We start from the raw sequence: 17,036 nt of genomic DNA on the forward strand, positions 1-17,036 counted from the left end.
TAAAAAATGTAGAGCCTAGATCCTCGTTTGTGCCAGAGCTGTGTTTGGTGCAGATAAGAGAAAGGGAAAAGGAGTCTTTAAGCTGCCTTTGCGCACCCCCCATTCTTTGGAGCAAGAGTGGGCTGGTTCAGCCTTTGTGGTAAATTAGAGCAACCTTATGGCTGCTCTAAACTATGCTAACCTTGTAACAGCCCCCGAAGGGCTGATATTCTGGACTGGTATCACCAACACCATTTTAGATTTGGCACACGCCCCACGAGGAGTGGTGCAGAGCTGTAGGAATCCCATCATGCCCATTTAATAGGGCCTTGTGGCCTTTCCGAAGCACTGGAGCCATGCAAGGAGGTCTTAGCCTGGGCCAGGATCTGGCCCTATGAGTTTTAGGTTGCATGCAACTAAATACAGGAAATGTCAAGGTAATTTGAGTGTATCTTTATAATTGCTTTCCAAGTTGTGCGGCGCTCTGACGTATCAGTTTTCTACATTTGTATAGTATTGTAGCCTTTGACGCTTTATGTACAGCCTTTTAGTCACTGGTGTTTCATTCTGCTGGCTGGTCATCGACAGGCCCTTTGGCAGAGTGGCACTCAGGGCTACATTGTGACACACACACACACACACCCCTGGCTCTTCCCGTGGGCCTTTTAAATCTTCCCATCTGAGGCTAGTTCCTTCCTTTCCCCCCATACCTGTCAATGTAGGTGATTAAGGAGTCCCCTTTGTTGGCTAGGAGGCAGATGTAGGTTGTTGGAAGTGAAAGTGAATTAAGGGGATAGAATGGAGTTAATGAGTTCTTAGTCCTGACTGACTTTGGCAAGCAGAAATGGGGTGTGGGTAAGTAAAAGAAACTGATACGTCCCTCAGGGACAGAGTATTTCTTCTCTTCCCATATCCTCTTGGAAAAATATCACTGAACACTAGCACATTTTAATACTACTTTGATGGTTTGTTCCTTGTGCTAGGTCTATAAAGCAGCAGTTAATCTTAGAATAAGTACTGTTATGAATAACTGGAAGATATATTGAACAAATATGGTAAATTATAATTCGTAAACACATTTCAAATAAGATATGTCATCTGCTCCAATGTAGAGGGCCATGATTACTTTTCCTGTCCTTGTGTGTTAGAAGCATGGTTTAGAAAATAATTACTTTACTTAATCTGGCATTTGTAATCCTTTTATGCAAAGCATTGTATCTTCATTTTTTAAAATGCCCTTTTAGGGAGGAAAAAAGCCAGATAAATAGGTTGCCTGTTTAAAGGCTTTAAGATGTGCTGAGCTAAACGTTGCTCAATGAAGATTGACCTGAGCTTAATTTTTTTGGACGTCCTCTGCTATCGTTGCCTCCTCTGTGTGCCTTCTTCTCCAACACCAACCTTGACGCTTAATTTCCTTCTTTTCTCCCATTTGCACCCCAGTCCTTGTTTTCATGCCCTTTCCTATCTGTGGTAGGGCCTGAGTCCCAGTTCACCAAGCTATCACCATCTCCTTGTTCAAATACCACCTCAAAACCCACTTCTGTGATGCCCACAAGGACTGAACTTACCATAAACGTTAGGGAAGAAGCGAAGAGATGAAAATCCCTCTCGATTGAATCCAGAGGTGGAGACACTAGTGTCTTGGCTTGTGTGTGTCAAGCTTTCATATCGTATCTGGATCAGTTATTAGCCACCTAGCTCTCATGCAAGCTTCAGTTTTGTGTAGGCACTAGGAAAGCTGGGAAGACTGCATTGTCCAGTAAGGAGAGTGGATGCTGCCTTTGATCAATATATTGATGACACTGCAGCCCAAATCATCCCACTATCTGCCTTTACACATTAGCCAGGAGGGACCTTGTGTTACCCCATGCAAGAGAGTTCTCAGGGCACAGAAACAGTTGCCCAGTACCGCCTTATGTTGTCTTCCAACTGCAACTATCTATCCTTGTCTGGTTCTGCCTCTGGGAAAGTCCACACCATGGGGCAAAGCTGATCAGCTACCAGTGAGAGAGCTGTAGGCTTGCTGATGCAGCAGCAAGCCAAGTTTGGGTTGAATGCAAAACCTGAGACCCTCCAGGTCTGCTGTCAGATTTCAAAGCCATGGTGTTTGAGTTGCCCATATGACAGTGTTTCAGTTTGGGAACCAAATTGTTTTCTGTTCAACCACTCTGTGCTTTATTACACCACAACCGCTGCTTGCTGCTGCCCACTAATTTAAAAAAAGGGGCCAAATCCCAGCCCAAAACAGCATTTCAGCAACACTGAGCTGGTTGTAAGAGAATAATCAGAGTGATGGGTCAAATCTGTTGTGCTGTACGGGCCCGATCCAATGCTGGTTGAAGTCAGTGAACAGACTCCCATTGTCTTCAGTGCCCTTCAGGTCAGGTCCTGTGTCCCACCACACCTTGCATTGCAGGTAGGCACAATAGCCTGATGTACAAAAAAGGTTAGAGGACACATGGCACTCCATGCTAATTTCCCCACTTTTATAGTTTTATGTCACTACTTTTAATGTTCTTCTAGGCCCTGACCAGGCAAACACTGAAACATGTGTAAGTTTACTCATGTGAGTAATGCCATTGAAATCTCAGTGCTGTTTTTGGCTGCAATTCTACTCCTTTTAAAAAAAAATCAGTGGGCTGCAGGGATCTGTGTTTTGTATGTTCTAAGTACACTGCTGCTACTTACATGAGTAAAGTTATGAGCATGCTTCAGAGTTTGCAGGATCAGGCCCTTACTGGTTTTGAGGGCTGCTTTTCTGTACTGAAGGCTGGATGCACTTTCATTCGAAAAGGACACTGACTTTCAACTGCTTCAGTTCAGGATGGAGGGGTGAAACCTTTTTTGACAGGCATTGCATGGATTCCCCTTGCTGCTACTCATGGACCTGTCTGCATTTGCAAATGATGTAAGTAGAGTTCTCACTTCATTTGGTTTTCATGTAAAGACTCCCACAAGGATTTTCATGCACTTCATCAGACGGTCAGTTATAAGTACGGTATCTGTCCAGACTAATTGCCGACAGTATCTACTGCATGTAGCACAGAGTATAACCACCTTGTGTGACCTGGAAAAAATAAAAAAAGCAAAAGCATACAGTAAGTGGAAATTCTGTGCCTCATGTTGAGACAGATGCTGAAATGGACAATTTGCAGAGCTTGTAATGACCTGATTTGCCTTTTAAGTCTTTGCTTTTTCTCAGGATGAGAACCATGCTACCAAACAATAGTAGACTGTAGGAATCCCAGGCAAGCAAATGGTATCCTGTGCTCTGTGATGAACATACATTATATCAAATATAGACAGCACACTCAATTAAGAGTGATGATGTGTGGATTAGTGCTTCTGGAGGCATTAAAATGCATTTTAAAAGGGAAGATGCCTAGCATGATGGGAGGACCCACTGCAGACTATATGCTGCAAAATGGATAGTAGCAAGACAAATAGCAGGGCATCTTTTTAGAAAATAAAGTTTCCACGAAGGAGTTATATTTCAATGGAATGTAGGCACTTTCACTCTTAGGCTCCTTTGGAAAGCCCACTTCTTGTTTCTCAACATCCTTTCTATAAAGCATAATGTTTGTGCTTCCCTGTTATTATGATTTATTTGTATTGCAGTAGCAGCACGAGACCCCAGTTAAGGATCATGCCAGGTATATTTGTAAGACCAAATTCTCATTTTTGCACAGGCCCCTTTGCACCTACTGGCAGTGTAAAGCGTTCTTAAAATGGGCATAAATTTAATTTATGCTCATTTCACAGGCCCAGGTAGCTGCCAGTTCCAGAGACAGCAACAGCTCATTAGCAGGCAGTCCAAGAGCCAGCAGAGAGAGACAAGGCCTTGCACAGGTGGTTCCGGCCTACTGCAGTTCCCACCAAATCAATGGTATTTGGAGGCTGAATCCCTCTTACCCATTCTAGGGAGAACAAGGGCAACCTCCACCATGGAGAGCTCCTAGGAAACTCCCCTGAGGGGTTTCTCTTGGAAGTTTCTTCTCCTCCAAAGTTCCAGTCCATGCTGTAACAGTATGTAGCGAAGTCCATGGATTCTGACCCATGCCACGTGACAAAGGCATGGTGACAAGGGAACTGTTTTGGTCTTACACATACCACAGATGTGAATTCTACTGCCCTGACCCTCTTTACAACAAAGTCTTGGTTTGGATTTAAAACTCAACAGATGTGCAGCAGTTTCCTTATAAGTGCAGTCACTACGCAGATGGATGGATATCTGTGCTGCTCCTGATTGGCTAAGGACTGCACACATCCTATTAATGTTTGCTACCAGTAACAAAAGTAACTACTTAAGTAGTAGTTTACACACAGCCCTGCTGTGAGGGAAGTAGAGCTGTATTATCCTTATATCCCTGATGTGAAAACTGAGATACACTTGACTATATTTGAACCCTGTGTCTAATGGCTCCTCCCCTTAAGCTGTGGGAGGGGCCTTCCAATGCTTGCACCCACCCACTCCCAGAATTCAATGGGTACACTTTACTTCTCTGTGTCTGTTTCCCACCCATCTTTTGACTGTTTAGACTGAATCCAGTTTATAAGCCTACTTATTTGCTTTGTTATAACTTTCTTATCCTCAAATTGACATGACAATATCAAAAAGGATGGAAGGATGAGAATGCTGCTATTTAGTATCAAGGTTTACAATTCAGATAAATAACTAGAGCTGAGGAGAACAGCCAAGGTTTGTTGAAATCAACAGTTTTATAGTCTTCCAGGCAAGATTTACATTGGCTTTATTTTCATCTAAATTAAAATAACTTTTAAAATGTAGGAGAAAATAATGATCTTTCTGCTATTTGTCTTTCCTTTTTACCAATGTGCCTACAAAGGAAATTGTATTACTTTTTTATTGGGTGAGTTATCAGAGTCATTAGATTGCTTCCTGAGCCTACGCCATTTTATAATTGAAAATATGTGGATTCTCACATAACAAATAGGCAATTCATTTCTTGCTTATCTCTAGCATTTCTCTTGGTTTTTTGCTGGAGTAAAGGTCATGTTTCAGAGGTATTCCCACTTGCCATTTTCCTGCTTGAGTGCCTGCATTAGCATTTCTGCGGTAATGTAGATCAGACAAGGAATTATCATGAAAACATAATAAAATATTTAAAGATATAAAAAGCTACACTGAAAGTTCTTCGGAAAACCTTTGTGCCTTGGTGTCACACATTCTGCATCAAATACTTGAATACTGATCCAAATGTTGGCCTGGATGCCACAAAGACTTATGCATGGTTTTCACCTTATGCACCATGAACAGACCTAGTGCATAAAGTTAAGTATGTGCGTAAATCTTTGCCTTAGGGCTTTCTTCAGGATTCCTTACTCAGCAAAACTCCCATTACTGTCTAAGTCCCATGAAGGAACTAGCCCTACTGTGATATACTGTTAAAGTCAAGAAATTCAGGCATCTTTGTCCTACAAACAGACACTGACATGTCTAGATGCTTGCCCCATGGTACCTAGTGTACTGATGATAATCAAAAGACTTTCATTATTCCTGGTGAACGTCAGTGGGTGCTTTGCCTGAGTAAGATGGGCTGAATGGTGCCTTTGGGGATTTGTCAGTCCAGATTAAAGATGGCTTTTGCAGTCCTGCAAAGCCTATGGCTGTGGGCTTCCCCTAATTTGTGGGACCCAGAAATGTAAATAGGAATCTCAGCTTTCATTAAGAATAAATGTTTTTAGCCATTTTCCCACACTAGTGGCTAGGGTTGAAATCTTGTGAACTTCAGGAAACAGACAAGTTATGATTGTTGTTGTTGACAATCCCAGCACAGCTACCTAGGGCTGAGCTTTGGGTTCTAGAACAACCATAGCCAGACGTCCCTGGATTTTTGGGAAGGCCACAGATGTACAGTAGTGGGTGGCACTTGTCACCCAAGATATCACTGAGGGCACTCAGGCCACTGCAAGTTGCCTGCCAGCCATCTGCCTATAGCTGAGCCAGCTTCTCTTCTGAGCATCCAGCAGGAGCTCAGGCCAGAAGAAGGGGCAGCTCAGTAGTGTGTGAGTAGTAGGATTTGCTAGACTGATCCCCAGGGCCGGATTTACACCTTACACGCCCCAAGGCACAGCGCAGGGTTGTATGTAAACTACTATTTTAGTTAATATTTGTAAAAATCGATATCAGTCCTGAACCTCACCAAAATGCATGCTAAGCCCTCCAGTGTCTGAACCTCCATTGACTTGGACAATAGTCCCATGCAAAACTTTTCTACATATTGGCACAACCCAACACAAGCAACTGGGCTTACTTCAGCAGTTGTAGCCCACTGGCGATGGGGCCCAAAAGATCCACCTTGCATAAATAAGAACTGACATATCGGGTCAGACCAATGGACCATCTAGCCCAGTGTCTTGTCTTTGGCGGTGGCCAGTACCACAGCTTCAGGAAGAGTGTACAGAACAGGGGAGTTGGAGTAATCCACCCCGACTTCTCCTCCCAGCTTCTGGCAGTCAGAGATTTAGTGTCGTCCCAAGTATGTGGTTGCATCACGGACCATCTTGGCCAATAGCCATTGATGGACCTATTCTCCATGAACTTATCCGGTTCTTTTTTGAACCCAGTAATACTCTTAGCAATCACAACTTCCCATGGCAATGAGTTCCACAGGTTAGTTGGGTGAAAAAGTACTTACTCTTGTTTGTATTAAACCTGCTGCCTATTTCACCATGTGAACCCTGTTTTTTGTATTGTGGGGAAAGGGTAAATGACACTTTTTTGATATTCATGATATTATAGACTTCTAAAATATCCACCCTTAGTCACATCTTTTTTAAGAGAACAGTCTTAATCCTTCAAGTCTCTTCTCATGTTGAAACCATACTTTTGATCATATTTGCTGCCCTTCTCTGAACCTTTTCCAGTCTACTATAACCTTCTTGAGATGGGATCACCAGAACTGCACACAGTATTCATGGGGTGGGCAAAAGATGGATTTATTAGTGGCATTATGATATTTTCGGTCTTATTTTCTATTCCTTTCCTAATAGTTCCTAAGATTCTGTTAGCCTTTTTGACCGCTGCTGCATATTGCGCTGAAGTTTTCAGAGATCCATGGTGACTCCAAGATCTTTCTTGAGTGGTAACAGCTCATTTAGAACTGATCATTATTAAGGCTAAGATTTTGTCATGGTTCTTTTTAGTAAAAGTCACAGACATGTTACGGGTAATAAACAAAAATTTACAGAAGCCATGACCTATCTGTGACTTTTGCTGCTGTGGTTCCATGGTTTCCCCCACCACTATGGTGGCTGGGAGCTGTAGGGTTCCCCCTCTTCCCACAGCAGATGGAAGCTGCAGGGGGGCCCCCCTCTGCCCACAGCAGCGGGGAGCTGCAGGGTGACCATTTTTTCCTGAAGAGAAGATAGAGTCCTGCAGCCCCTGGGGCTGAAGCAGAGAATGTCATGAAGGTCTCTGGAGGCTACAGATTCCATGTCTTCCATAACATAATCGTAGCCTTACTTATTATATACTGTAGTTGGGATTATTTTTTCCTACTACATGTTCCATACAGGATGCTTGTTATTATTTAACATTGCTTGTATTAAGGTAGCACCCACAGTGGACTAGGTCCAGGCATACAGTAATTTTGGCACTGCTATAAAGAGCTCACAAGCTAAGAAGGCTGGAGGAAGAAGGATAAAACATACATATTTTTTCCAGGTGGGCCTTGACCTAGTTGGTGAATTTTACAGCAGAAGTGAGCCTTGTGGGAGGACTTAAAAGAAGAGTAGTTGCCCTGTAGATCAGTTCAGAGAGGGCATCCAAGGCATATGGGGTAATGTGGAAGTGTCACGGAGCACAGACTCACCTGGCAGCACCTCCTGCTGGTTGTCTCAGGGAATTAGCATCCAGCCTCCAGAGCGCCTCCTTCAAGCTGGTGTCTCACCCCCTCCTGGACCCCAGTGCCTTTGTCTTGGGTACTGCCCCCTGGCAGTACCTCCACAATTCTGAGTCTCCCCCTCCCAGGGGAACCCCCACCCACTATCCCCACCTCGCTTCAGTCTTGGTCTACTGCCAGTCACCAACTAGCCCCTGCTCCCTGGGGCAGACTGCAGTATAAGCCCTCATCACAGGCAAGGGGGTTTGGACCCGCTGCCCGTGCAACCCCCCATACCTAATAGGCCTTCCCAGGCCTGCAGCTTTCCTAGGTCTGAGCTGCCCTGCTCCCAATCTGGGTACTTTCTCAGCCCTTGCAGCCAGGTCCCTCTCTCTCCAAGCTAGAGAGAGTCTCTCCCAGAGCTTCTGGCTCAAAGCCTTTATAGAGCCAGCTGGGCCCTGATTGGGGCGTGGCCCCCAGCTGCCACCACTTCCCCCAATCAGCCAAGGTTTTGCTCCCTTTCCCAGCCCCAGCCCTCTGCAGCGCTTTTCCAACCCCTTCAGGGCTGGAGCGGGTGCTCACCCTGCTACAGGAAGAAAGCATAAAGATGGTTGCAGAAGAGTCAGACAAATAGAATCAGGGTTTGCAATAGGATCAATAAAACACCAACGATCAGAAAGCCAGAGTGCGACTGTCTGACAGATGAATGAATATGCAGAATGTAAGAAGGTCCCTAATAAATGTTAGGCTGCTTGAGTTTGAGTCGCTGCAAATGTTTACAGTAGATAAATAGTGTGAGACAGTGTTTACATTTAAAAATAGTTTTATAAAGGGACCAGATTTTCAGTATTTACAGCAAATTAAAACAGCCTCGTATGCTGTAATTCCTAATGGAGATTTATGTAACTTCATTTGCATCTCTTTAGTAAGATACAGTAAAGGCTCCTAAAAAATATCTTTCTCTGTGACCAGTAATTCTCATTTTGATATGTTTATCTTGAAGAAATACATGATTTTAATATAGATTTTTATTTTATATATATTTTATATATCAGAGGCTCTACCAACAATCCATGTCTAGGTGTAAAATGTTGTCCATTAAAATTACCCAGAAAACTATAGACAGAGTGAGAGAAGACTTCCAGGATGTGAACTGCACCTACAGAATCAACCAGCCACAGGTTGGAAGGAATTGCTGTTGAATTCCCTGAGAGAACACAAAGCAATCGGTAACGTGCACGTTATGGAACAAGACCTCTTCTAAATTAGAATCATGAGTAAGGTATTGGGTGTCCTAGAAGCAAATAAAGACACCATCAGAATAGTGGCAGTGACCACAGAGGCAACATGTTTTACCAGCTACTGTGGAACGTTGCGTAGGGCCCCCAGTGGCAGGAAGTCCACTGGGGGATTGTTGTGGTGGTTGAAAGCAGATGAAACCTCCCTTTGTGGGAGGTCTGGGGAGCCTAATGGTGGGCAGGATTTACCCAGGGACAACACATGGGTGCCAGTGTGGCCTGGTTCCCTTGAACCATCTCTGGCGGCAGAGCTCCCCGTCCTGAGCACAGCTGGTGCAGTTGGCGGCCAGGGGGCCAACGCAGCGTGTTCTCTGCTGCATCCTTATTCCTCCACTGTGCTTGTGTTAAATCCCTTGAAAAATAAAACACCTGTCCGTAGGAGCCAATTGCTTACCGTGGAGGGGCGGTACACTGGTGCCGTGAGAACAATGGCATCTCCCATTCCCAGGGGAGCATGGCACATGGTATTACACACTCTTAAATGGCAACCTCTCGTCCCTTCAGTAGCAGCCAGTGTAAAGCAAGCATTCTGGGAACATTCACGGGGCTGGGAGCCCACACGTGCAACCCATGGGAGCAGAAGCCCAAAGGCATCACTACTGTCTTCTTCAGGATGGGAAAGGGAAGCTGAGGAGCACAGCGGTACCGAGGCCTGCCCCCTGGCTCAGGAGGGGAGGGACAGCCGAGCATTCCGAGTGCCCCTACTGATTTTGCTGTAGAGAAGGGGAAGAGGCCCACTCCACTTTATTTGGGAGCAGGGGGAGGCGGGAGTGAGCATGTGAGCAGATGGCTGCATACAGTTGTGTGTGTGTGTGTGTGTGAGTGAGGGGTGGGTGCAGGTGTGATGGATGTGAGGGGGTAGATATGTGGGAGTGGCTGGCTGGGAGTGGCTGCACAGACTGGATGAACACAATAGATTAAATTTGAACTTTCCTATGCAGCAGTTCAGGAACACTTCATTCAAAACAGCTTCAAAGCAGATATAAAAATCCTGCCTTGACCCTGGAACTAACCTATCAGCTTTGAGGCCCATATTCTTATGTCTGTGAATTTTAGACAGGGGACTACAGTAGGACTTCTAAAGAAAACGTACCTGCAACCTTAATCATGGAGCAGAGTAACATGCACATTTACCTGTGGGAGCATCCTAGCTTCTGTCTCCCAATTCACTTTCAAAGCAGGACGTCAACCATATTGTATTTACTTTGTGTGGGGCAGGGTGAATGAAGAGGCTGGGTGCCGGAGAGAAAGGAGGGGAACCATGGCAGAAGATGAACAGGGAGAGGAGCTGTCAAAAGGATGTTTTCTTTTGATCTAAATCATTCCCAGTCAGCCGATTCACCATCTGATTTTGGCTCCTCTTGGTTTTTAGGGGTCTTTCGTTCCAGTTTGAATATTCAGTTTCAAATGTGCATATTTCAGCTTCAGGGCACCTTCTGTTAACTTGGCAATAGCCAATCCTGGGCTATAAATTCCTCGGCCTTCCTCTCAGTACTTCAGCCCCTGACTTTAGAGCGTATGCAGCCCATGATACAGTTATTTCATATACAGGCAGTAAGCCCAAGTTACGCTTAAATATGGTCTCTAGAGTTCTTTGGACAGCTCCAAAGTGGATTTCTTTTTCAGTTGAGCATCAACCTAAAATTCTCACTGTCAACAACATAATATATTAAAATGTTGTGGGTTTTTTTCTATATTTCATTCATTTTGTTTCTGTTGCTTTCTCCTTGTCATTAAAGATTTCCATTTGCCCAAATCTCTCCTCTTCTCATTTTAAACCGGGCCCTTTTTTCCAGTTAAATATGGGGATTCTTTCCTGACTTCATTTTATTTTATGATCAGCATTTCCTCTTTATAGAAAAGTCTGCTGGCTGAAAAAAGCCAGGGAGAGAACAGGGAGATGGGAAAAGTGGTTAGATCATGTCAGCAGGGCGAGGGAATTGGGAAGGCCTAGTTTAGCCCCCAAACAATTATCAAGCTGTGTGGTTACTGGGTCGTAGGTTTTGTAATGGAAAAAGATGACCAGAAAATAAATATGACTGTGTGTGATCATTTAACTTGCAACGAAGAATGAAGCCAAATGAGGACAAATAATTGACTTTATTCAAACATAATTCCATCAGAATTCCAGACTGATTCCCACAGGTCTCTATTCCACTTCTCTAAAACCACCTTATAAACAACCCTCAAAAACCCACAAAGAAACCCTGGGAGGTATAAATTCAGTAAAGAGGCATTTGGGAAATTAATCTATTGTGGCTAATGCTGAATAAAAATGCCACAAACAGCTGTGGTGCTGAAGTTGCACAATTCAGATAAATTAAGTAACTCAATTAACAATCCCTCATATACAGTAGAACCTCAGAGTTACAAACACCTCGGGAATGGAGGTTGTTCGTAACTCTGAACAAAACATCATGGTGGTTTGTTCAAAAGTGTACAACTGAACATTGACTTCATACAGCTTTGAAACTTTACTCTGCAGAAGAAAAATGCTGCTTTACCTTTATTTTTTTTTAGTAGTTTACGTTTAACCCAGTACTGTACTGTATTTGCTTTCTTTTGTCTCTGCTGCTGCCTGATTCCGGTTCCAAATGGGGTGTGTGGTTGACTGGTCAGTTCATAACTCTGGTGTTCATAGCTCTGAGGTTCTCCTGTATATAGATATGTGCATCTGAATCCAGTTAACATTAATGACAACACTGTCCACACTCATTTCCTACCGCTTTGGACTGATATGCTGTGTGATGGCACATCCGCGCTTTGTGGCTTGGGGTACGTCTACACAGCAAAGAAAAACCCACGGCTGGCCTATGCCAGCTGTCTCAGGGTCACAGGGCTCAGGCTATGGGGCTGTTTCATTTCTGTGTAGACTTCCAGGCTCAGGCTGGGGTCCCACAGCCCAAGCACTAGCCCGAATACAAAGTCTACACAGCAATGAAAGAGCCCTGCACAAGCCAGCTGTGGGTTTGTCTTTGCTGTGTAGACGTGCCCTGTGTGTGATGGTGGTGGTTTTTTAAAATACTCTTCTTTCCTTGATACCAGTGGAGAACTATGATCATGACAGCCTGTTCTTAGGTGCTCAGGCCGGTAGAAAAGCTGCACTGAGAACAGTTTGTTGTACCATTGCACATTCCCTACCCCTGCTGTGGCGCCTACGGCCCTGATCTTGCAAACATGTGTGTGCTTAATTTTAAGTACATGCGTAATCCCACTGGGACAGAATTCTGCACCGCTGAAGTCAATGGGAATTTTGCCAGTAATGTCCATGGTGCAGGATCAGGCCCTTGATACATAAGTGTTTGTACGGTTGGGGCCTATGCTTCTTTACCTCTGCACCATGCCTACTCATCACTGGCTCTCTGCAAGCCAGCATCGGCAGTCCTGTCCAGAAATCAGTCTGCAACACAACACAGTGTGCCACCCCTGGGCCCAGAGCTGGCTAGAGCTTTTTTTTATGAGTTCAAACCAGTCTTGTCTCTTTTTTTCTCCTGTGTAGCATTATTTTTACGAGCCATCAAGGGATATGACAGGCAGCGCAAAACTTGTAGACTGCTTTGAACTTTGAAACAGCTCAGTCTCACTCCGAGGCTGGAAAGGCAACTGAGGTTGTAATGCCCTCAGCAGAAATGTGAGAAGAAGGGAATCTGGGATACAGTGGTGTGCTCTATGGACCCAGCTGTAAAAAGCACTTATTTCTGGGGATCTGTACTGTTCACTTTCAGACATACCCAGTCAGTTTACTCCATCTGACAGACTATGCATTTAAAAAAAAAAAAGTAAAATTGCAGAGAGAGAGAGTTTCTAAGGTTAGGGTGATTTGCTTAATCAAAAAGAAAAGGAGTACTTGTGGCACCTTAGAGACTAACAAATCTATTTGAGCATAAGCTTTCGTGAGCTACAGCTCACTTCATTGGATGCATTCAGTGGTATTTTCCACTGAATGCATCTGATGAAGTGAGCTGTAGCTCACGAAAGCTTATGCTCAAATACATTTGTTAGTCTCTCAGGTGCTACAAGTACTCCTTTTCTTTTTACAGGTACTGTAGTCTGCCAGGAATGAGATCCAGGAGAGAAATGTAGCATCCCAATATACCCTGGGGCTGTTCCGTGGCAGCTGATTGAGACAGACCATTTCCTAATCTCTGTTGGGGATGCCAGGCTTATAAATACAGCATATACCTCATTTTCCACAAAACCTGTAGAGCCAAATTATGACGGACCCTGCATGAGTGCACTAGATGGGGAGAGCAGCCATAATTTGGCTGCAGGCACCCAGAGGAGCACACTAGCTAGATTTGGGGAGAGGACTCTGCCTTCCCTCTTGTGTCTCCCTCCCCATTCCACACTGGGAGAAGCCCTGGCTAACCCATCACCCAGGGAGTCTTGCACCTCACTGCTCTGACCTCAGCTCCACTGGGTGCATAAGGCTTTGCAAAAGCATAATAAGCCAGATCCTTAACTGAATGATTTAAACCAGCTGGGGATCTGCTCCTGTGCTGCATGGCCCTGCGTCTCCCCAACTCAGTTCAGATCCCAAAGAGCCATAGTGGGCCCTATGATTTTAGTTAACATTAAAATGATGAATTTACATCTTTTCCAGCCACTCATTTGTGGGGGCGGGGAGGGGAGTTCTTTCTAAGACTAGCATTACTTTGGATTAAATAAAGTCCTAGGATTAGAATTCTAGGTATCATTCCAGGGAGTCTAAGCACAAACACACTTCTTTGCTCTGCACTGAAGCATTAGCAATTGAAAACCCCTTCTGGAGAGTTCAGTTTTTCATGGAACACACTTATACTTTAAAAAAAACCTCGAATTTATGGAAAAGGAGGATAAAGGAGATATTGAACGTGTTTAAGCAACATCTAGAGAACTTAAAAGAATCATTTGTCACTGTCTGATGCTAAGTGACGGTGGCACTTGATAACTTGTAAGAGTTTTGGATAAATACTTCATGATCCTTCCATAAACTACTAGATGTCCCATAAATTGCTGTAGCAATAGAATTTAAAAATTCAAGTGGGACATTACAATTTGTGTCTTTCCCTGGCACCTTCTAAACTCAATGTTATGTTTTCTCTTTCAGGCCATGTATATGTTCTACGCTTTGGCAATTGTCTGTGATGATTTCTTTGTCCCTTCATTGGAAAAGATTAGTGAAGTAAGTATTTGTAGATGTTTCTTGCATGTCACTTTAGTAGCAATTTCCCTTGAAAACCTCAAGATGTGTCCATAGTAGATAGCATTATATTACAGTTTCTCATTTGGGTTTTTTTTTTAAAAATTTAATGGGTAAGAAAACAGATGTTGTGTTTACATTGATTTATAATATCGCGCAAATGATTGGTTCCACTTTGTGCATTTCTGTTACAGGCGCCTGCGTGTGCATTTCTTAGTGGACAAATAATATTTGTAGGGTACCCTTATAAAGCTTGTGATTGCCACTTCAGTAACAATAAGAACAGTTATATCTGCAGAGCACCCCTCTCTTTAGCAAATAAAGCATAAATACTATGTAGTTAAAAACATACCTTAAGAAATACCCAGGAAAAACGGTCTTGTGGTTAAGTTGCTCAATTGGGACTCAGAAGTTCAGTTCCTGGCTCTGTAACAAACTTCTTGAGATCTTGGGCAAGTCACTTACCCTTTCTGTGCCCCACAGGTTATTGACGTTTCTTCTCTCCCAACATTTGGTTGTCTTATCTATTTAATTTACAAGCTCTTCAAGGCAGGGACTGTTCCTTAGTACATGTTTGTTCAGCATCTTGCAAAATGCGTTCCCAGTTTTGGCTGTGACCTCTAAGTGCTACTGAAATAAAAATTATAGTAATACATTTCTAAAAATACAATATAGCATACTGTAATTCTGACAAAGATGGCCAACAATTGCATATTTTTAACCTTCTGATGAAAAATATCTGTTTGAGCCTGGATTACATTAAAATAGAAATTTTTCCAGTAAAGCTAAATTTTAAAATTTGCAAAATTACAGTTCTTCCAGCTTCTTAAACTTCTGCACTCTAAATTCTGAGAAACTTCCTGTAAATCATTCCATCAGCTGCACTGGCCAATTCTTGGGGGGAAAATGAGAGAAATTAAGATGTACCTTGACTTTGACATGAAAATGTTGATCCACTGGATACTTCCAAGTTTCAAATGATGTTTTAAACCCTCTCTACATCACATTGGATCAAACAGGTCACCCAAAGGGGCAGAGTTTGGCCAAAAGAGGACTATTTTGGTCCTACACACACCACAAATATGGATTCTACTGCCCTGACATTGATTTCAACAAAGTCTTGGTTTGGATTTAAAATTCAACAGACATGCAGCAGTCTCCTTATCTGTGCAGTCACTGGGCAGATGGAGGGATATCTGTGCTCCTCCTGCTTGGCTAAGAATTGCACACATCCTCTTACTTTTGCTACCTTGGTCCCCACCCCAACCAGCTTCTCTGCTCCACCCACCTGCTGTCTTGTCTTTAAACTGTGAGATCTTTGGGGCAGGGCCTTTCATTTTCTATGTTTTACAGCACCTAGCATTGGGAGCCCTGAGCTCGCCGGCCTGTACACGCTACTGCAATATGAATGTATAATAACCATAATGATTAATGGTAAAAATTCTGCTGAGTGCATGTCACAATGCAGACTTCAGTTTAAAACACTGGGCCAGATCCTCAGCTGATATAAATTAGGAGCTATGGTTGATTTACATTAGCTAAGGCTCTGATCCCTATTTGGATTTCAGACCTCCCTGCAAGATTCTAATTCCATTATAAATTGTTCAGCAGCAAGAAAAGCTGCTCTCACACATTTCAAGCAATTGCAAAGGAAACTGTCCCCATTTGGCTCAGGCCAGCGGGATGAAATTTTAGAAGATAAGGAGTTCTTCCCAGCCTGAATAAACACAGAAAGATAATTATTTGTTGAGCGTGGGCAGTATTTTTGAAGTGTCTTCAAATCTTTCCCAAAGCCAATTCCATGCTACGAAATCTGTGCAGCAGGTAGAAAATACAGATTGGTTTTGCCACTTAGAGATCTTTGTCAATTGGGAAAGACACCTGCAGATCTCCCCTGATGGCAGAACCACAATTATCCATCTTCCTGAAAACAGAGCTGCTCCTGAGCTGCGGGAGGAGGTGTGGGAGGTTAGTTGCAAAATCATTTCTATCTGACAGCTCTGATGGAAGCTGACTCATAAACTGTACTGGTGTTTCTGGTTCATCGGAATACAGCACAGCCTTGTCTCAGCGAAAAACATATGGATGATCAAAGGGGTGACTGGGCAACTGATCCATGCCAGAGATACAGTTGTGGTGCAGAGAAGAGGGAGTGTGGTTAAACAAGTATTAGATAAATGTGATCATACTGCAGACCATAGCAATGTGATATAGGTTAACAACACATGTTAACCATGATTATCCAAAGATGCATCAATTTTCTCAAAAACATAAGTGGTTTTTTTTCAATATATTTGTTCTCAGCCCAAAGGTGACCTTTTTGAGACACAAAGTCCTTTCTTTCCGATGACCTCAAGCTGTTCTCGAGTTCTGTGACAGTGAAAGAAATACATGATCCTCTTTTCAGAGTGGCTCCAACTTATTTTTTTGTCTTAATCTGAAATGACTTGTCTTAAAAACTTCCAACTTGCATGGTCATAGCCTTCAGTGTTAGCATTCAGATGTTCATGGGAAAGCGACCCAGCTAACTTGGGAAGGGTCTCTACTGCCTTTTCTCCTGGCCCCCTTGTCTGCCTTTTTCAGACTAAAGGGGAAATAGTTTGATCACACTTTCGGATAACATCTGGTGCTGGATTCTGCTGCCCTTCCCCACACAAAGTAACTGTCTACTCCACAAGAAGTCCCGTTGAAATCAATAGGGAGGCTTTGAGAGCCGGGGATTATTCAATGTCA

The 17,036-nt window shown here is 43.5% G+C and overlaps 1 protein-coding gene across 2 annotated transcripts in view; it reads left to right on the plus strand.

Moving 5' to 3' along the window:
- The window catches only part of SLC24A3 (solute carrier family 24 member 3), a 327,978-nt gene that overhangs the window by 218,207 nt on the left and 92,735 nt on the right, over positions 1 to 17,036 (plus strand). For both annotated transcript variants that reach the window (XM_073339750.1, XM_073339751.1), the window contains exon 4: positions 14,211 to 14,285. In XM_073339750.1, coding sequence (XP_073195851.1) covers positions 14,211 to 14,285 — 75 coding nt within the window. The remainder of the gene's footprint in view (positions 1 to 14,210; positions 14,286 to 17,036) is intronic.

The sequence above is a fragment of the Lepidochelys kempii genome, chromosome 3, assembly GCF_965140265.1.
Source record: "Lepidochelys kempii isolate rLepKem1 chromosome 3, rLepKem1.hap2, whole genome shotgun sequence".
In the NCBI taxonomy this organism is placed as follows: domain Eukaryota; kingdom Metazoa; phylum Chordata; order Testudines; family Cheloniidae; genus Lepidochelys; species Lepidochelys kempii.